At 40.0% G+C, this 21,385-nt stretch overlaps 1 protein-coding gene across 1 annotated transcript; it reads left to right on the top strand.

Annotated features, from left to right (window-relative positions):
• The first annotated feature begins 119 nt into the window (after window positions 1-119).
• On the top strand, window positions 120-19,017 carry elmo2 (engulfment and cell motility 2). Its single transcript, XM_080025413.1, has 23 exons — window positions 120-234; window positions 5,216-5,269; window positions 5,588-5,685; window positions 6,271-6,311; window positions 6,851-6,923; window positions 7,014-7,064; window positions 7,780-7,949; window positions 8,189-8,288; window positions 8,723-8,874; window positions 9,619-9,697; window positions 12,180-12,215; window positions 12,631-12,681; window positions 13,343-13,465; window positions 13,882-14,001; window positions 14,141-14,245; window positions 14,337-14,445; window positions 14,564-14,700; window positions 16,234-16,397; window positions 16,642-16,754; window positions 16,869-16,976; window positions 17,159-17,241; window positions 17,339-17,416; window positions 18,259-19,017. Exons 3-23 carry the CDS (start codon window positions 5,608-5,610, stop codon window positions 18,457-18,459), a joined length of 2,172 nt encoding a protein of 723 aa, XP_079881539.1. The 5' UTR covers window positions 120-234; window positions 5,216-5,269; window positions 5,588-5,607; the 3' UTR covers window positions 18,460-19,017.
• The last annotated feature ends 2,368 nt before the right edge of the window (window positions 19,018-21,385 follow it).

Raw genomic sequence — 21,385 nt, 5'->3', positions numbered from 1 at the left:
TGACTTAAGCAGCTGGGGAAGTAGCATTCAGTCAAATAAATAAATAAATCGGACAGCTGTTTAATAAGTGGAGCCAGAAAGCAGCATAGGGACATCATCTGCTGAACAGCCGCGTACCGAGATACGGGCTGCATCATACTGCAATGGAGGAGCAGACAGCGACTGGCTGGATGACTGAATAATATCAGCCACCTTCTGAAGGAGGATTAACGTCGGTGCGGACTGCAAGAGCGAGTGAGTTTGATATTTAGTGTTACTTTCTGACAGAGAAAAAGCATAGGCAGGTAGTCTACTGTATGTAACATGCCTGCTGTTTTATATAGCCTATACTGGGATTGTAACGGGATGTGATTGACTAATCGGTTGCAAATGCAGCCGCTGCTGCTTGAGTCTATGAGCTCACAGGGAGTCCAGCACAGCCTGATCGATCACCTATAATCAATCAATAAGCCTTAAACCTTTGTATAAGTTAGGTTGAAGCTGCTGCTGACAGAAGAAAACGTGTAGCCTATTACAGCAAACGCCTGTGAGATGATGGATAGATCATGACCGTCCATCTCCTAACATGCAAGAGGACGACTGTTATCGCGTTTAATTCAAGATGATATAAATGTGCCTTAATATAATAAGTTTTTAAGAGAAAGGGAAAAAGGACAATTGGCAACGTTGTTTTTCTCGGCTGGTGGAGCAGTCATATCTTAATAAGCGTCGTATTACCAGAGGGGGCGCCACTCCGCACATTCAACAAGCTAACTAGCTATTACAAAAGTTAAAGCCTTTGCGTGTGAATCATTTGTTTGAAACCATGCCAGACAGGAGCCTCTTCCCACAGTTGAACAGCATTAAAATGGCGTCAGAAACATCCGGGTCGCGTTAAAAGTAGCTGGTGGAGGGACAGAAGAAGTCGGGAGTCCCTTTGAAAAGAAGCGCAGACTCACACTGGGATTTCTTTTCAGGCTCGAGCTCCTTAGCTGTTGTTGCTATGCTACAAGCGTGTGCAGCCAAACGACTGTTGCTAAGTTGTCTCGGTTACAAGCTCCCAAGCAGCCTAGTGCCCACTCATGTAGGCCTACCAGGCAGATGAAACAGCTGCATACAAAATAAAGAACTAAGCTAACAACATCAATGATAGAAAACTGTAAGAATCACTTCCCTTTGCAGCTGTGATGAGAGTGGGCTATGCATCTCCCCCATTCTGCAAAAATAAATAAAAACAAAACTTTTTAATTCAGTAGGCTAGCTAGGCCAGGGGATATCTGACATATAGCCTAGGAGATGCATAGGTAGGCCTACTCTTAAGGATAATTGCAAGGTCTTGTCAGTCTTGCACCGGGTCAACTTTATTTTATTCATGTAGGCTAGACCAATGTCACCAACATTCTTTACCAGGGGATTTGCAACTAGCATATAGGCCTAGCCTACCACCCTCCTCTATGCTTCGACCTTTGATCTGGATAAAGAAAACGCCCCCCCCCCCCCAAAAAAAAAGAAAGAAAACTGAAGAAACTTCAGGAATAGCAACAGGATGTCCAGGATGGACAAACATATTCTAGTCTGTCCATCAAGAGTGAGTGAGTGATCCTATTAGGCCAACATAGGGAAATAACAATATGGACAATAGGCCTAATTCCAAAATTATATTTAGACATAGGCTATAAAAGGGAGGTTGTCAAGCAACTTCCAGGTGCTGCCCATGGTGCTGCCAAACAGAGAAGACCTGAACACGACCTCCAGTCATACATCATGGAGCCCCGGACAGAGGGCCGACTACACAAACACACGAGGCAAAGCTCAGGCTCTCCATTCACACGGGTAGGAGAAAAGAAACAAACACACACAGAGGGAGAGAGAGAAAGAAAGAGAAGCAAGGACCACATGGACACAATGGAGAGAGAGAGAGAGAGAGAGAGGCTGAATATCCTGCAGGATCCAAAACATCTGGAATGAGGTAGGCTACAGACAGCTGAGGGAGAGAGAAAGAGAGGGAGAGAGGACCAAGGATTGGAAGGCCAATGGTCCAGCACAGAGAAGCCCGAGTGAAAAGACAGGACAAAGTAAAGTAATAAAGGGAAAGAAGAGCTAAAACAAGTGGAATTTGGTGGGATTTCCTTATTAATTGAGTCATCAAAAAAATGTGGACATGATCACCTGGCTTTAAAGTGAAAGGATTCAGGACTCAGGTAAAGCGAGCTTCATTTCATGGTAAGACAACAACATTAGGTTTTCAGCCATGTTTCACATTAACTGAACATATCCAGACTGTGTTAAGAATCAGATCTGTAAGATGAAGGCTACCAGTGAACTACCAGTAGGCCTATCATTGTTTCTTATTGGTTATTGAGATAGAGATTGAAAAAAAAAAGTAAAATTACTGGGTATACATTTTTAATTTACCTCATATCCCCCCCTGTAGCCTATATATATATATACAGTTGTGCATTACTTTTGTAAGTGTTTAACCCATTGATGACTATGACAATCTAGGATGCATGTCCTTAATGCCTGAGGGTTTTCTGAAAAAATAGTACCAATTGTCAAGTCTACCAAAACCTTAATATCTAAGCCTGTGTAGCACATAGAAACATGAAATAAAATACATTTAAAAGTTAAGGTTCACAGGTTTTATTTAAACATGCTCCCTTAGCGCTTACAAACCAACAAATATTTCTAAAAATCGTCAAAATTAGATGAATTAGAAAATTATTAAATATTGTTAATAAATAGATGCAATGTGTTGTGTGATTTTCGTCAGTAGTCTATAGTAAACCTTGATTCTGCGCACCAAACGCCACTAACTGTTCTGTCGCCGACATAGCTGGCGTATTTTTTTTATTATTTTGTTTTATTTTTTAATTTTTAATTTTTAATTTTTTTGATTGACAGGATTTTCGGCAAACCACACAACTTTTGGGTGGTCACGTGGTCTTAAAAAAATAAACAAAACCCACCTCATGTGTATTTGAACCAATGACAGTGCATTCTATGCTGGGAATGCCATGAAAATTAGATAAAGTAATAATGCTGCGCGACGCAGCATCAGGCAGGAGAGCCAATGTGGCATCGCGCAGCAGCCGTCATCAATGGGTTAAGACACTTATTTATCTTATTCTAAAGGAATGATATATGATTCTACTGATAAATCATATCAATAGCTATATGCTGCACAATTATATGGACACACTGCTCTGTCTCAAAGGAAAACAACTGTGTTGCATAGAGAACAATATAACACTGCCTTAGGCTGTACAAATCTAGCCTATTGTCCTCGCGGAGGCATATAACAGCCAGGCGATAGTTCTGTTTTTTATTTTTTTTCAAGAACAAACTTTCAGCAGTGCAGGCTCAGAGCTCGCACATTATGTGATGTGAATAACAGTTGGCTGGAGGATGCGGAGGCGGTGCAGTCTCTCCATCAGATGGCTGGTTGAAATCTGGATTTGATTTTGACACACACACACACACACACACACACACACACACACACACACACACACACACACACACACACACACACACACACACCATATCCTATCGCAGTCTGTTAATCTCTCTCTCTTTATCGAGAAATTATGTGGAGAATTTAAAGTTGTTGAGATCAGAGGAATCAAGAGTATATGCAATATTGACTGTAGGCCTACCACAGCATACTGAACATAGTTTGTCCAACTTTTTCATTGTGAGAATCCAGCAGCAGTTCCATTGAAGCATCTAGCCGTCCGTTTCATAGTTGTTTTGATTTTATCTAGAATTGATCTTGGTTTCCCAGATTATTAATCTATATATTTTTGAAATTGCCTTTAAAATGTGAGCAACTTCAAAATATATGAGATGAATTTTATAACTCGTATTTGGGCATCTGAATTTTGTTTAACGAATTTGAGCACCTTGAATATATTTATTTATTTATTTTTAAATTTGGGAACTTTGAAAAATAAAGGCAAACATGAGTGGTTGAAAATTGTGATAATTCAAATCAGATGGAAAAAAAATTCAGATACTTCATTTCGATGCATAAATATTTAGTAAAGTCAATGGCTTTTCATTTCAAAATCAGATTGAAGAGATTCACTTCCAGCAGCCGCCGTGCTATTTGCACCGACCACCACTGACTCAGTTTATCTCAAAGCAATAGAGATACGGTATGTCTGGCAACGAAATGTCCTTGATTTTTACGAGTGATCAAAGGACCTAAGTGTCAGACGTCAGAGCCGCTGCTGATAACAGGAGAACATATTCAAATAGAACATTCAAACTCCTCACAAAGACTGTTCCGCAGTGCAAGACATTGACTCTAATGCTGGTACATCTCTGATAGCTTTGCCATGCTCAGTTCATTTCAGAGGAGAGAGCGAAATATCTTCTTCTGTTACTGCTGTGTTCCTCCTGCTCCTGTTTGTCTTTGCAAATAATAAAATAGTTCAATAGGTGAGTGCTCGTGCATATTCCGAGAATTTATTATTAAAGGCGACGTCATGCGGCACATAAAAGATAATGATTACTTAATGGAGCAGGAAATGTTTTACAGGTTGAGTGCTTTTGCAATTATGTAATACCTGATAATTATAATAAAACATGACAGTTGGCAATACAGTGCCCTTTGAGAGCAGGTGGACAGAGAGTTATATTCAATTTTGATCTAGTCAGAAACAGAAGGGACCTAGAGTGGAAAGTAAGGTGACCCTGTCGTAAATCCATGAACTCAAACAATCAGCAAACCATATCATAACACAGTATGAGAGTTTAAAGAAAAACAAATTTTGACAGTCGATGTAGTGTGTTGCCGTATTCATTTGGTGGTTAAAATAATTGAGCATGATATGTAGCTTATGTAGATAGTTTGATTATTTAAAGTAAAAAAATTATTTAGTCCCCTCTGGTAAGGTATGTAACGACACATTTGTTTCTCAATGACCTCAAACATTTCCATATTGCCAATATTGAGGTTAAATTCTTCGTCCGTTAGAAACCATTCAAAGAGTCCTGTCTTTCTATTGCTCCACTACAGAAACGAAGTTCGACCAATTCAAGCTGCACCTTCATTTGTTGTGTGTGCGGGTATGGTTTTGTGAAGCAGTTATTTGTATTGATCTGTTCCATTCACTGACAGGTTCAGTTCAGAGGAAAGAAAAGATGGAGCTAACTCAACTGTTGGGCATCGAGACAAACAAGGTTTTGCAGTGACATGACTTCTCTCTGTGCGTTTCTGTGTTCACAGAGGCAGTGGTTTCCAAAGCAGAGCCGAGACAGTGACTGACCCTCTCAACACTAGGTGATGTACAACCTTTTGCTTCATAAAAATCAAAAGTTAATCAATCACCTGACTGAAAAACCACAAACTCAAAAGGGTTTTGCACTTATCAAATGGGTCCAAACATTTGGACGTACTCTAGGAGTGCCTGGATAATGAAATAAAACTTAAATTACACCCCGAATATGTGAGTTATCCAACATGCTCTATCACCCATATTTTCTCATTTTAATGTTATGTGTTTTCAGAGTTCAATTTAAATGAAAAATCAGAGAAGTGTTGAAGAATGATTGGTGGGGCTGTCCTAGATTTGAGGCTCATTTTATTTTTCCTTGGCAGGGTGCTAGGATAAGAGAGCCATGCCTCCGCCAGCTGACATTGTGAAGGTGGCTATTGAATGGCCCGGTGCCAACGCTCAACTGATAGAGATGGATCAGGTCTGTGTGAATGTAAAAATCTCATGCCAAATACATCTCCAGTTACTCTTTAATAATGTTGAGGTGGACATAATGCCTAGCTTTGAATTGTTTTATATGTGAGGGGCACTGGTATATCTGACAATGTTTTTAGTTACGCGGAATACAGGTAGAGTGTCTTTGTGGTTTCCATAATGAATAACCTTTATGAGTCATACACATAGTATATAAAAGGTAATACACGACTGTGGCTCAGTTGGTAGAGAGGGTCGGCTGATGATCAAAGGGTTGGAGGTTCGATCCCCGCACTGCCACCTGTGTCATGGTTGTTGTGTCCTTGGGCAAGACACTTCACCCACCTTGCCTCGTGTGAATGTCGATAGTTAGCCTGCTATCGGTGTATGAATGTGTGTGTGAAAGGTAACGTGGGAAAGGAAAACAGGTCTCCCTTGTAAAAGAGTCTTCGGTCTCAATGGGATTTACCTGTATAAATAAAGGTTAAAGTAAAAAAAAAAAAAAAAAATACACATAGATAGTATATAACATATAACTATATAACTGAAAATATAATACATTAAATAAATGTCTTAATTTTTCTGGTTGCAGAAAAGACCTTTGTCTTCAATAATACGGGAAGTATGTGATGGGTAAGCACTTTTTTCCTTATGAATTTCTTTAAATGTCTATTGACTTTTTGTTCTTTGTTTTTTTCCCTTAAGGATGTGAGGTTTGATTTAGGTTAAGTTTGGTCATTGTATTGATTTTTTAAAGTTTTCCTGTCACTATTTACTTCTTTTGTTTAAACCTGTTGAATTTGGGCTTCATTGTTATCTTGTGGGTTTTTTCTTCTACCTGCTCTTTTGTCTTGTACTTTAGGAAGGATTCGGAATATTGCAACTTCATTTTTTTTTTATCTCATGCATCCACCTTTTGGCTGTATCTAGCCACTGCATCCCTTTTCCATTTGAAAAAAAAACCTCTTTGCTCTTTACTGTTACCACCTACTCAATGATACTCATCCTCCCCTATCCCACAGTTTTGCCACTCGTAGTCATTGCTGGAGGGAGCGATCAGACTTTCAGCAGCATTTTGTTTCAGCACACTAGAGTATACTAGATGGGTATTTAACACTGAAAATTATTTGTTACTTCTTAATAATCTTTTTCCTCTCTGTCCTCATCCTCAGCTGGTCTTTGTCTGGCTCGGAGCAGTTTGCCCTGCGTTATGCTGATGGCCCTCAGCATTACATCACTGAGCCGGTGAGTGTCGCAGTTTCCTTCCTGAGCTTGTGTTTTGGTAACTATTAAGTGTTGAATCTGTCCAAACATTCCTTCTTTGTAATATTTCAGAGCCGCGCCGATATCAAGAACGGGACCATCCTTCGATTAGCCATTTCTCCAGTGAGTCGGCTTTGTTTTTAAACCCAGTTGTGTCGTTATTAAGATGTTTTGAAATGGTGATTTCCTTAAAACAAGTTAAATGAGCAATCTGTACAATGGGTACTACTTCTATTGTGGTAAAGGTTTTAACACGTAAACATCTCCAGATTCTACTTTTGTGGATGCCCATGTCACACGCTTTGCAAGTTCTCTCTATAAGACACGCTTGTCTGTACTCCATAACCTGACTGTCAGTACATGGTGGAGGGAGAACGCTGCTTTTTAAAAGGATGAAAGGAGTTGATGTGATTGGCCACGGTTGATATTGGCCTCTCATACGCCCAATAATAATGTATGATAATATATTCTTCCTAATCCCACGCTACCGCCAAGTGCACTGTGGGTTGCACCTCACGCCTCCACCACCAAATCACCAGCAGATACAATGTGCACCAAATGGATGAGTAGTTAAATGATGACCCAAACTCTCTTCTGTAAACATATATCACACAATATAGATTTTCTTTATACTCTGTAATAAGATTCCCAGCAGATTCCCTCTTCTGTTTTAGTTTTATCTTCTGCAAGCCTTTTATTGTTATCCAAACACAAAGAATAGTATATCGAACAAAGGTCTTATAAAGAACGATCTAGGGCCCAGCCTTAAAGTCATAATTCAGGGAACAGATCGGTGAGGTAACCTCATGGCTAAAGTGATATCTCCTGTGGCTGACAGGCTCGTGCTGCCCGTCAGCTCCTGGAGAGGATCCAATCCCAAGGCATCGACGCTCGGCTGGAGGCTCTCAAAGAGCTGGCCAAGCTGTCTGCTGACCCCACCTTCGCCACAGAGTTCATCAATATGGAGGGCATCGGGACACTGGCACGCCTGGTCGAGAGTGGCACCCAGTGAGCAGAAATTTACTTTTTTTTCTGATGTTGATCATGTTTTGCACATTTATGACATGTGATGCTTGTCTGCGTACAATTTATAAGCCAGGCCCTTACTACATTTAAAGCTGGAAATGCTACTGCTAAATGCTTAGGCTAGGTTGAACCAGATTCTGCTTCATTATACATGTACTTTTACTCAGATGAGGTCAGATGATGTGAAAAGGCCTGCACAAACTGTTCTTTACTTCCCTCAGCTTTGGTGAAATGCTGGCCTTCACTCTCACTGCCTTCCTGGAGCTGATGGATCATGGCATTGTGTCCTGGGACCTTATCTCCCTCTCTTTCATCAAACAGGTACCTCCTCTAACTAAACAGTCATTCATCCGACACATTTTAGTTCCACTTTACACATCAAGGTCGTTCTGTTTATTTAGACGCTTTTATTTAATTACTTCCTTATATGCTGTGACATGTGTGGGGGAGGTTGCCTAGCAACCCCTCACATTATTCAGAGCTCCCATTGTGTATGAGACTAGTTGTGTCCTGGAAACTTTAGCTCGGCCTTGCCCCTCACTCAGGGTAAAAACCTTTCTGAACTCTTGATTTAGATTTAGATTTACATGAGGAAAGCGAACGCTGCATTTGGTGACTTTAATCTTTTATGGATTACAAGCTCTTATTGGGCTGTCACAGAAACATTCACACCTTACTTGAATTGACTCAGAAACACACAGCTGACAGGTTAAAGGCACAGCGTCATCTCCACATCTCTTGTGCTCTGTCCTCAGATAGCGGGCTACGTGAACCAGCCCATGGTGGATGTGTCTATCCTGCAGCGCTCCCTGGCCATTCTGGAGAGCATGGTCCTCAACAGCCACAGCCTGTACCACCGAGTGGCCCAGGAGATCACCGTGGGACAGCTCATCGGGCACCTGCAAGTGTGAGCACACACACATGCACAGGGGCTCAACGCACTCTGATATGGGGGGGCTTAAGAGTTAAAGTAGCAGTGTGGGGTAACTTAAGTAATAAGAAAGTTTGCCACAATATTTGGCTTGTGGCACTATTAAAAGGGTGAGTGCAGGATACTTTGATGGCCCCATTCAAACACCCAGGCTGTTTTGCATTCTATATATTTGTTTTTTTATTGTCAATAAATCCCATGAAATAACTCTCACAATGCTTGTCCTGATTGTCAGCCCCTACTCCAGGACATACTTACATTTAACATACATTTGAATATTTAATTTATCAAACATGAATCCCATTGTAGCAAACAGTGGGCTTTATAGGGACTCATTTTACCAGCGGACGTATACACATTTAGTGGTCTATTGAGTATTTACATTGCGGAAAAAAATTACGATAATAAAAAAAATACCCATATTAATCATAATGATGGTATATGTTACCCAGTGCAACAGTGTAGCTCTTATTTGTGTCTTATTTTGTATTTGTATTTTTTGTACAGCAATGGAACAAGCCATATTCAGTTTAAGTCAGTAAAAGAGAAGCTTCTAAAGATCCTGCACTCACCCCAAGTATTAACAGTGATAGCGCTAAAAGTAAGATCAGGTGCTACTGTATGTAGCATTGCTGTAAGCCAATAGATTAACCTTCTGTATGGAGAGTGTGTGGAGCACAGGCTTCTAACTGGTTGTTGCGTTGCTTGATATTGCTTCAGGTCAAACCAGGAAATCCAAACCTACGCCATCGCCCTCATCAACGCGCTCTTCCTGAAGGCACCAGAGGACAGACGGCAGGTCAGCCACCAGCACCCAGTGCACAATGTTGAATTAGTCCAGGACCTAATACATACAATAGATGACCATAATACTAATAACGTTCCATCCTAACATTACACACACTTATACGTACATAACAGACTGATCTTTTCATACTAATCTATTGGTGTCAGATATGCAGATATTTGCCTCCCCTTGGCTGCTGTAGTTTGCAGCTGTAGTCTAGTTACTAAAGCTAATCTCATGAATAGACGATGTCTGTCTGCCAGCTGTCGTGTTGTTTGATTCTGTGTGACGGTCATCTCTGTGATGACCGGCTCGGTAAATCTAGTGCTCGCTTTCTTTTGAAGGTTGCACATTTGTTCTGCTGCAGGTATTTCAGAATCGCCTCGCTAGTTGGAGCAGCTGTATCTGAGGATGACTTGATAATTAAGGATTTAATTTGTAAGGAAAGGATGGGACTCGGTGCCTGACAGTCTCACAGTATAGCACATATTATACAATGTCCTCCTTAGGATGGAGAGTAGAGTGTGAAAGGAATCAAACCACTTTGGCGACTCAGTGACACAGAAACATCTCAAACGGATGCTTTCTGATTCTGAAATATCTCTGCAGCGTGGCCAAATGAACCAAACCTAAAGGAGTGAAGTGCTACTTTGGATGTCTGTCCGCTATGTTACTCACCACTGTCATGATGTCTCATTTGTCTGTGCTCTGCTCGCCCGTAAATGATAACTTCTATCGGCTCACATAGTGCACCGGCATACTGCAGCATTTCATCCTGTTTCATAACACCGTCTTCTGTCCTGTGTGTGTGTCTCTCCTTTATGATTACAGCTCTCCATGTTGAATTTTGATTTGTCAGCTTATGCCACAAGTTAAATTGTTTGTATGCAACAGCACATTTTTAAAGACTAGAAAACAATATCTTAGGAACTTAAATTCGAAAGAAAATACAGAGAATGGAAATTGAAAAGTAGAAACTCGCTCATCACATCAGTCTCATTTACATAGAACTGGCAATACAATTAAAACATAGTGGGAGTCTTGCATAGAATTTATGTTGTAAAAAATGTACAACTAACTATATGCTTCGATCTTTTGAATCTGCATCTGCATTTATCCATCCTAAAGAAACTGCCTTTTGTGTACCAGTAATGTCAGTATTATAAAATAAATCTTGACAGTAGATTTTAGTTTGTGTATCAATAAGAAACAACAGCTCGTTAAATAAGGGCTGAAGGAAAAGAAAGACAGAGATCTGAAATACAGAGATGAGAAATGCTTCCAAGTTAAATGTTTAACAAATAGTCAAGTTAATGGACAATTTCCTTTTTTTTTATTAGATGTTTTTGATCAAATCACTTAAATCTGCCCCTACGCACAAAGTGTCAACAGCAAGGCAGGAACCGGTTGTAACATGTACCTGGTTTGTGCTGGACGGAAACACCTTTGATGGACAGATAAAGTTGTGTTTAGTGCAATAGCATCAGTTCAAATCACCATTTAGGGCAAATTAAGACTCAAATGATTTATATTGTTCAATATTTCTATTACCAAAGAGTCGTCCCTCAGTACTGAATGTGCAAATAAAGAATGCAAGAGAGTGAGTATGAAGGCGAAGGGTTAGATGGCACTGTGAGAAGATGAGGTGGGAGTGTTTGCCTCCACTTTATTGTGGGTTGTATCCAGCATGTTCAACCATTTGTCCTTGAACGTGCATTCACTACTGCTGCTATTGTCCACCACTGGAGGGCGAACTGAGTCAGTTCTTTTAAAATGTGAGGCACATTCACTACATACTGTGCTGTTGGAAAGAATCCCTAACTGTACCTAATACCATTAAAAAAACTCATTAAGTGCATTTGAGTGGAATTCCTTTAAAAATGTTTAGATTGATGGATATTTCACTTTTTACAGTTTTCAAAGAGGTGACCTTATACTCCTTAAAATGCATTCTTCCTGGCAACAGTGCCATTGCATCATGAAATCACTGCAGGTTTTTTTCAACCTAGTTTTAGGGTCTTTTTCAAGATTGGACACAGGGTTATTTTAGATTTTTACAGTAAAGAAAATCCTCTACAGATCAAGGTTGTATGAAAATCATCCTCTTTCGCTAAGGGAGCTACCACACCACAGTGGTTCTACTGCTGCAAAGGTGCTTTAAAGGTCACCTTATTTTTCCCCTCCGTGGGTTGATCAAATTTCACAGCTCTTCCGTTTTGGCAAAATCCTTTTCCAAACCAGTTGGATGAGCCAGTCAATGCGTGGTCGTGTGATGATACTGAATGTAACGGCATGACAAGTATTTCCAAACAGCTACACGTCGTGACTTTTTTACTGTTTTATTTATTTATTTGTCGCTATGCTGTTTCATGTTCTTATTCCGTTGCATGCTGTGCCGGTGATGTATCCCTGTATCTCATTGTCTGTGTGTTGCGCTCTTTGTTTTCCATCACTGTTGCACCCACGTTCCCTCCTACCTCCCTTCAACCTGTAGGAGGAGTGTACTAACCCGCTGGAGCAGCACCTCACTGTGAGTACACACATCCCTCCGCACCTCATGCCATCCTCTCCACCCCTTCCTCCCCCTCCTCCTTTGCCCTCTCGCTCTTTCTGTGTCGTGGAAAGCCACTGCATATAACCCATTCAAATTCAGATGTAAAACCGTAGCCTGTTTGCACCAGCAGACAGACCTGTTGTGTTGACATATATAATGAATTGAGATTACTTTATCGTGTTTTTTTTTCAGCACGTGTGAAGGGCAAATAGTACAAAACAGTGCTGGGGAAATGTAGCTTGAGAGTGTTGTTGCATTTCAGAATGTTTCTGTTTACTGTAGGTTGAGCCGAGTAAAGTAACCTCTGTGCACCTCTTTTTTTCTGTGTGGTAAAAGCCTCTCCCCTCATCTGACACACAGTACGTCTTGTATATCTTTATTTCCCCCTCAGGAAATGGCTAGCACTCTGGCTCAGAAGCACCTGCGTTCCATCATCCTCAATGTGAGTATCAGTTTCGTGAAATGCAGTCAAAGTTTTTTTTTTATTGTCAATTTGAAAAAATATGCAAGACATATACAGTACATAAGAATCAAAATGGCGTTTATCTCTGACCCACGGTGCAATAGGAACGAAAAAAAAGATAGCACCGTGGGAAAAGAAAAAAAAATAGAAAAGAGAGAAAAAAAATTCTGACAATATTTACTTGCTCAACCTCGGCTTTCAGACTTCCGTGAAATATCCTGATGTGAACACACTGAGCAGCTCTCTTAGCCGTTCCTAGAGATTCTGTTTGAATCTAGTTGCTATTAAAACCACTGAGAACTTTCTCCATGCAAAATGTTTCTTTTCAAACCTGTAGAGGGCAGTTCAGGAAGTTGTAAAGATTTGCTCAGTGGGAGAGCTGTGACAAAGGAGCAGCAAACTTGATATGGCATAAAGCCCAATGAAGTGGAACACAATCTGCCATTCCATTTGCATCTCCGGCTTTTCTGTCTTAAGTTGATTTTCCAAACACTACAGACAATCTTTCCTTTCAGTGGAGAAGGAAAACTTTTTTTATTCTTTTCTTTTTTTGTTTGATTCACAAGTAGATTTTTTAATTTTTTTTTAACTGTATGATTCATATGAAGCTTTCAACTAAGCGCTCTTCTTTTTTCCCCAGCATGTTATCAGAGGAAACCGACCAATCAAAGCAGAGATGGCACATCAGCTGTATGTGCTGCAGGTTTTGACCTTCAACCTTTTGGAAGAACGAATGATGACCAAAATGGATCCCAACGACCAGGTAAGCACCTTAAGATAATGAATGTTGTCTTTGGCAGGTCATGGGCTGGTCAATTTCCATGATGCCTTGTAATTTGTTAAAATAATACTACACATGTGTTTTTAATATAATAAATCATCTACAGGATGTTCATATGAACAATAGGAGACTCTCTAGCCTTTACAAGTTCAAATATCAGAGACAACCTTCTTCAGTTAGGTTTAAGTGGACTAGGAAGTTTAAAGGGTCCTTTGTTGTTTTCATCAGTACATGCACTAACTGTATCTCACGATATAAAAGTGTCAAAGTTCCACTCTCAGGGAAATCGTTTCTGTTCAGTTTTTCCTGAGCTGACTTTATCACTTTGCTGCTATCAGTGTGTTTCTAGTAATGCATACTGTATATGCTGCTAACCTGTTGGCTTGCTTTTGTTTCAGGCTCAGAGAGACATCATTTTTGAGCTGCGTAGGATTGCTTTCGATGGAGAAAATGACCCGTCTGGTACAGAAAAGAGAAAGGCCATGTACACCAAGGACTACAAGATGCTGGGGTTCACAGTGAGTCTCTCCACTACAGATCACCATTCACTCTGCAATGCTTCTTAAACCTGCTGTACAGATATATTCAACTAGAAACAGTTACAGTTTTTTAAAAACCGCTTCCTTGTCTCCTGGCTTCCCATTTTCAAAAATCCAGAACCATGTGAACCCAGCCATGGATTTTACCCAGACTCCTCCTGGGATGCTGGCTTTGGACAACATGCTGTACCTGGCCAAGGTTCACCAGGACACCTACATCAGGGTCTGTTGTGTTTTTTGGCATCAGGCATGACTTGGGTTTATCACCGTAATGAGTCAGCCAGTTCTTACATGTCCTCCCACTTTAATGACAGATTGTCCTGGAGAACAGCAGCCGCGAGGACAAGCATGAATGTCCCTTTGGCCGCTGTGCCATCGAACTCACCCGAATGTTGTGCGAGATACTCCAGGTTGGAGAACTGCGTAAGTAGAACCGTCTTTAACTAGAAGTGCAGCTACTTTTATTAACCCACAATCTAAAAGAGGAAAAATACTTATTTTCTACTCTTATGTTTTTGAAATATATATTTTTTTTTTGTAGCTAATGAGGGCTGCAACGACTATCACCCCATGTTCTTCACTCATGACCGGGCATGGGAGGAGTTCTTCTGTGTCTGCATCCAGCTTCTTAATAAAACCTGGAAAGAGATGCGGGCCACAGCCGAGGACTTCAATAAGGTCAGACATTAAGGCGCTCTCTTATGTTCGACTTTAACACACTCATCATGTACTTTCCTCCCGATTCAGTATTCAGAGATACATATTTGGCAATAATTAAATTGACAACTTTTACAGTATAAAAGTTATCTTGTTATTTCAAAATAAAATCTTCTTGGAAATGGATTTGCTACATTTGACACTGCAGAAAACCTTTACTCTATTCTGTGAATGAACTGCTTAACCAAGAATCCTATTGAAATGCATTAAAACAGCGAAATATCTTAACTATGCTGCCTTACAATGATTTGAAATCCTTCATTTAAATGTAACCACACATTACCAGATTCAAAACAGTAACGATGAGGGAAGACAATTGGCCATTTGTGTGCTATGATAAAAAAAAAACAGGCTGAGATGAATTATTATTTAGTTATTAAATGATCTGTTACATGATGCACAATTTCTCCTCTACTCTTTCATTGTGGAGGGGATCCCCTCACTTCTCCTGTAGCTCCACTATGAAGTTGACATTAGTGTTTTTTTAGTAAAATGTCTTGACAACCGTCATGGATTTGTCACTCACTCATGTTCCTGTTGAGATGAATTGTAATAGCTTTTGTGATCCCCTCACTTTTTAATCCAGCACCATCATCATTTAAATATTTTAATAATACTAGGCAAACTGAATGACACTCTCAGCTATACTCTGTGTTTAGTGCTAATTAGCCAAAGTTAGCATGCTAACACGCTTAAGAGGTGACTGAAGATGAAGAAACCTTAAGCTTTTCTAAATAGTTGAAATAATAATAACTGTTTAAATGTTGAGAGTGACCCTGAGTAGCATCATAACCTTTCAGACCAAGTTAGCTCAGTATGAATGTGAGTAATGTCTGGCGTCATGCTGGAACCCATTCACAGGCAGTTGAATCTGGTGCTTTCTTCCGCTGTGTGCGCCTGAGCAGCCCACTGAAGCAGACAGCCCAGAGGTTTTATGGTTTATTAAAGAAGTCACAAGGGTTATGTTCTCAGTACAGAGCACTTTGTCCAGATAATCACATTGGAATCCATTACTACACATATAGACTGATTTAGTCGAATGAACAAGGACGCTACAGAACACCCAGGACCATCAAATATATATTTCAAATATTCATGAGTTTTTCGATGGGGAGATATGTCTGTCAGCAGAATTTTTGAATGGTTCTTTAACACTATTCACGGTTGACTAAATACCAATGCAGGAGAGAAAAGTGACGGCAATATTTCTGTCAACATATATATACATCTCCTCTTTATATTGAATAAGTCTTGTATGTTTTTATTACATTTTCCTCATTCACCCCTGTGTGTGTGTGTGTGTGTGTGTGTGTGTGTGTGTGTGTGTGTGTGTGTGTGTGTGTGTGTGTGTGTGTGTGTGTGTGTGTGTGTGTGTGTGTGTGTGTGTGTGTGTGTGTGTGTGTGTGTGTGTGTGTGTGTGTGTGTGTGTGTGTGTGTGTGTGTGTGTGTGTGTGTGTGTGTGTGTGTGTGTGTGTGTGTGTGAACTCTCACCAGGTGATGCAGGTGGTCCGTGAGCAGATCACCAGGGCTCTGGCAATGAAGCCGTCGTCTTTAGACCAGCTGAAGAATAAACTGCGAGGCCTCAACTATTCTGAGATTCTACGTCTGCGGCAATCGGAGAGAATGAGCCAGGACGACTTCCAGTCTCCACCCATCATGTAAGTGATCGCTGCTATTATAGTTAAGAGGGTCGTTTAGGGTCATATATCTAGACTCTCCCAACAGTCTTGAGCATTGTATAACCTCAGGTTGCTATTAAGGATCTATTTACCCTTGTCTTGGCAATGTTGGATTATGTATGTCACTGTTTAATCCCTCTTATATCCAAACCCTGCTGTGTCCCTATAATAGTAAGCAGCACAGTATTGAACGATTTGTGTGCACGTGTGTTGTGTGCTACAGTGAGCTGCGGGAGAGAATTCAGCCTGAGATCCTAGAGCTCATCAAGCAACAGCGACTCAACCGGCTGTGTGAGGGAAGCTGTTTCCGTAAACTGGGGAACCGCCGAAGGCAAGGTACATGCCCTGTCAACAAAATCACTTTCCCCTTTTTTTTTTTAACTGAAGGAGCGCTGCTTCTGCTGCTGTTGATTGTCAGCTAAGCATTGTGTTCTTCCCCCTCTTTTGTAGAGAAGTTTTGGTTCTGCAGACTCTCACTGAATCACAAAGTGCTGCACTATGGGGACCTGGATGAGTCACCTCAGGGTGAAGTGCCTTTCGAGCTACTCAGTGACAAGAGTAAGATATTCTCAGACCTTTATTCCTCCAAATGGCTCCTTCTCCTGTTGCATTTTTTATTCCATTAATTTGTCACAAAGGATGACATATTCTTTAGCAGAACACACTGTATCTGTCACTAGGCTGACCTTAATACATTTCTCTTAATAATGAGTTTTTTTATTTATTTTTATTCCTCCTAGTCCCCGTCTCTGATATCAAGTCTGTGGTGACCGGGAAGGACTGTCCTCATATGAAAGAAAAAAGTGCTCTGAAACAAAACAAGGTGATGTGATGTTCTTTAGTTTCTTATTGTCAGTATGTTCACGTGGCTGTCCTTTCAGTGTTTCAGTGCGTTGTTTGTCCCATTTGCTTTTCCTCAGGAGGTGCTGGAGTTAGCCTTCTCAGTCCTCTATGATCCAGACGAGACTCTCAATTTTGTTGCACCCAACAAGTATGAGGTAAGCTCAAGCGCAACAAGTGCTGCATAAAGCAGCATTATTCAGTATTGCAATATGGACAGTGGGCAAAATGTTCTCTCATTGCCCTCCTAGGACGATCTTAGCGTCTGCCAGCTCATTGTTTTGGTTATCTTAAGGCAAGGCAAGGCAAGGCAAGGCAAGGCAAGGCAAGGCAAGGCAAGGCAAGGCAAGGCAAGGCAAGGCAAGGCAAGGCAAGGCAAGGCAAGGCAAGGCAAGGCAAGTTTATTTATATAGCACAATTCAGACACAAGGCCACTCAAAGTGCTTTACAGGGGCAAGATTAGAATACATAAACACATTATAAAACATTTAAAAGCGAATAAAAGAAGCAAATAAAAAAGAAAATGAAAACTCGATTTAAAAACATAATAAAAGAAGCAAATAAAATGAAAATTGCAGGTTAAAATGGAAACAAAAAAGTCTTCAGACTCGATTTAAAAGAACTGAGAGTTGCAGCAGACCTCAAGTTCTCTGGGAGTTTGTTCCAGATTGTTAGTGCATAAAAACTAAAAGCTGCTTCTCCTCGTTTAGTCCTAACTCTAGGGACTGTAAGTAGACCTGTCCCAGACGACCTAAGGGCTCTGGACGGTTCATAACTATGCCTCAATCTGCAGCAGTCAGCAGATTTAACCCAAACAGATCTAAAAAAATGTAAGAAACCTCAAGGAGAGCTACAGAAGAGGAGTCTGTGAGGGATGTGTTAGATATTTATGATATCGTATTTTTTTCAAAGTTCTAATATACGTGTGTGTGTGTGTGTGTGTGTGTGTGTGTGTGTGTGTGTGTGTGTGTCTTTATGTGTGTGTGTGTTTTGGAAACAGTACTGCATCTGGACTGACGGGCTGTGTGCTCTGCTGGGCAGAGAGATGGGCAGCGACCTGACCCGCAGTGACCTGGACACTCTCATCAGCATGGAGATGAAGCTCCGCCTTCTGGACCTTGAAAACATCACAATCCCAGAAGCCCCGCCTCCCGTGCCCAAAGAGCCCAGCTCATATAACTTCACCTACAACTACAGCTGAGATGTGTGTGTGTGTGTGTGTGTGTGTGTGTGTGTGTGTTTGCTATGCATGTACGTCTTTGTCAAGGATGACTAGTCTCAACCTTTTGATGAATTTAGCTGCAGACATGACCGTCGGAAGAAAAGGTTTATGGTGAATTTCTTATTTACTTTTCAGAACCCTGGAGACTCCCCCCCCCCCACCCCCACCCCGCAACCATGTTTGTGATGCCTGTTAGGTTTGCCGAATAGGGGCAATGTATGTATAGATTCACAGGGAGGTCAGGGTCCAATACATAGCAGTGCTCATCTGGTAAAGATTCAGTGAGGGAATATCATTTAGCAGTGCAGTCTCCAGGCAACATCTTGATTTGTATTCCCCATTCATTGCTTTTTAAAAGTATACACTGGCCTTTGAAGTGAAGGATTAATGTGCCTCATTGTGAATACAGTATGTATGTGAATATGTATGGAAAGATTTCAATTAGTCTTTACTCAATATCATTTAATATAATATTATATTATATCGTATGTTTTAGTCAACTTGCGGCTGAATTCGTCAATCAAATCGTGTGTGTGTGTGTGTTAGTGTGTCTGGTCTCCATGGTAACTGGAGATGACGTTTCAATACTGTGTTAGCTTCGATTATGTCTGTCCCTCCACTTGACGCACGTAGAGTGACACAGGGAGGAGTGAGTGGGCTGAGAGCCTTTACACTGAGATTCAGCCTGTGTTTCGCTCAAGGTCACTTCAATAGAAGGAATAGTTTATCTCCAGAGGGAACAAACACAATGTTTTTTTTGTTAAAAGAAGGTCTATACATCAGTACGTCATCCTGCTGCTCATCAAGGTCTGACTTTCAGTCATTTAAAAAAAAAGAGCTTGAAACGAAGAAGCAGATATGGTGGAAGGACGTTCTGTTACTTTTATCATGTCTCTCATAATGAGACCTAAAAGCCTATAGGCTGCAAATAACTATTATTCTTTTTTATAAAATGTATTAATGCGCAGCTAATTTTCCATGATCTTGAATAACAAGAAGTAGTTGAAAATCCCAATAACAGGAAACCAAAAGTGAACATTTTAAATACATTTTTTTGTGTGAATTTCCTTGGGAAATACAATTAAAAAAAATAATTTCGCTTTTATGGAAGAAAACAATCACGTAGGGTTTTATTTCAGAAGCTGAAACCAGATCATTTTGGTATTATTGCTTAAAAAAGTGGCTTAAACGATTAGGCATCTGTCAACAATTCTGCAGGTTAATCTTCTGTTGATCAATAAATCACTTATTACACTGATTGTTTCAAAGGTGATGCTGTCACTATTTACAGTATCCGTCTCAGCGTGTAAAGTCAATATTCATGCTGGTTCATATCGTTCGACTCGCCTCTCTCCTCAGACTAACACACTTTTTCTTAGCCTGTTAAAACAGTGTAAGTAAATATATCTCATTGAGATATGGAAGCTGTTCAAGTATGTGATGTTTGGCAATTCTTGAAGATGCCCTTGCCTATTTGTCTGTCTGTAGGTGTGTGTAGGTACTGTATGGTGGTGCAGGTGTGTTGTTTATGTTGAGAGATGACAGGAAAATGTTCATGAATGCAAAGCTTTGACATCCACCATTTTGACAAAACAGTCATTGCCTCATCCGTCATCATTAGCGCACCATTAGCATTTCTAAGCAGTATACAGATGGTATAACATTATGGGTTGTCGCACATGTAAGTGTTTACTATTGTTACAATGACATCTCCATTATGCACTCTAAACTTGTATTAATGAATGATTGATAACAGTATAGCAAAGTTGTAATAATATATAACCAAATATCTTCAATAGTTAATTATAATTAGTCAAATTAGACTTGCAGTATAACAAGTTTAAAATAGTATTTAAAGCATTTATTGTATATAATTCTTTATATTATTATGTATGATTACAACTAGGTTACACTGTGCTATCAAGACATTCATTAACTTTTTTTTTAAACCAATTATTAATGCGTAACAGGAACAATTTTTAACAAAGACATAAATAAACACTGAAAAAGTCCTTATCTGCCACAACTATTATAATGTCTTATAAACCATTCATTACTTGTTTTATATACTGCTTATAAATGTGAATCTGGGGTTGGATTGAATACAATGTTACTATATTGGAAAGGGTTTTTAGTTACGATGGTGTTTCTTTCCAGTACAGACATTTTGTTTAGAGCCAACTTACATTCCAAGAGTTTGATATGCTTGTGGTGCTTTTTCAGTTAATCAGCTGCTATGACGTATTAGTTCATAGTTTTTATCACACTGCAAAAGAAGACGGGGGGGAAAAAAAAAAGCTCTGTGGCACATTTAGTTTAGCATGCCAGAAGCCTAAGCCTCAGATTGAATGTAAGCAGGTCAAAAAGAGCTGAATGACATGACCATGTGCGTCAGGAACATCTAGTACTGCTCGTGTATTGTTTGAGCATAGAGTGTTGTGTGCTCTATATAAACTTTGTATCAGACTCTCAAGTAGGCGCATAGCTATACAGTTATATAAATTACAGTGTTATTATCGCTTGATGCCATTTTCTTAGTTTCCATAGTGACATCTGTTCTAAAGTTTTTATGTGTATTTTATTCATGTCACTTAATGTCCTGTCTAGTACTAATCACTACAGTCATTTGTTAATGCAGAGTAGAATTATATTTTTGTAAATTATTGTACAATCTTATCGGCTGTGAAGAGAATGGGTACCGAACTGATGTTTTCACTTTCAATGTATTCAACATGCTCATTACTGTGTGAGGATATTTCATACAAAAAAAGAAGAAGAAGTATTTGGTTTTCCACATTTTTAAAGTAAAAATCACATTTTCTTACCACAAGCACCTCATATCGTTGACACCCACTCCAGCAACTTATAATGATGTCAGTGTTAATGTACCTTTTACTGCTAATGG

The sequence above is a fragment of the Ammodytes marinus genome, assembly GCF_949987685.1.
Source record: "Ammodytes marinus genome assembly, chromosome: 4".
Taxonomy (NCBI): Eukaryota; Metazoa; Chordata; class Actinopteri; order Uranoscopiformes; family Ammodytidae; genus Ammodytes; species Ammodytes marinus.
Note: the sequence above shows the minus strand (reverse complement) of the source record. Positions and strands in the feature narration are given on the sequence as shown.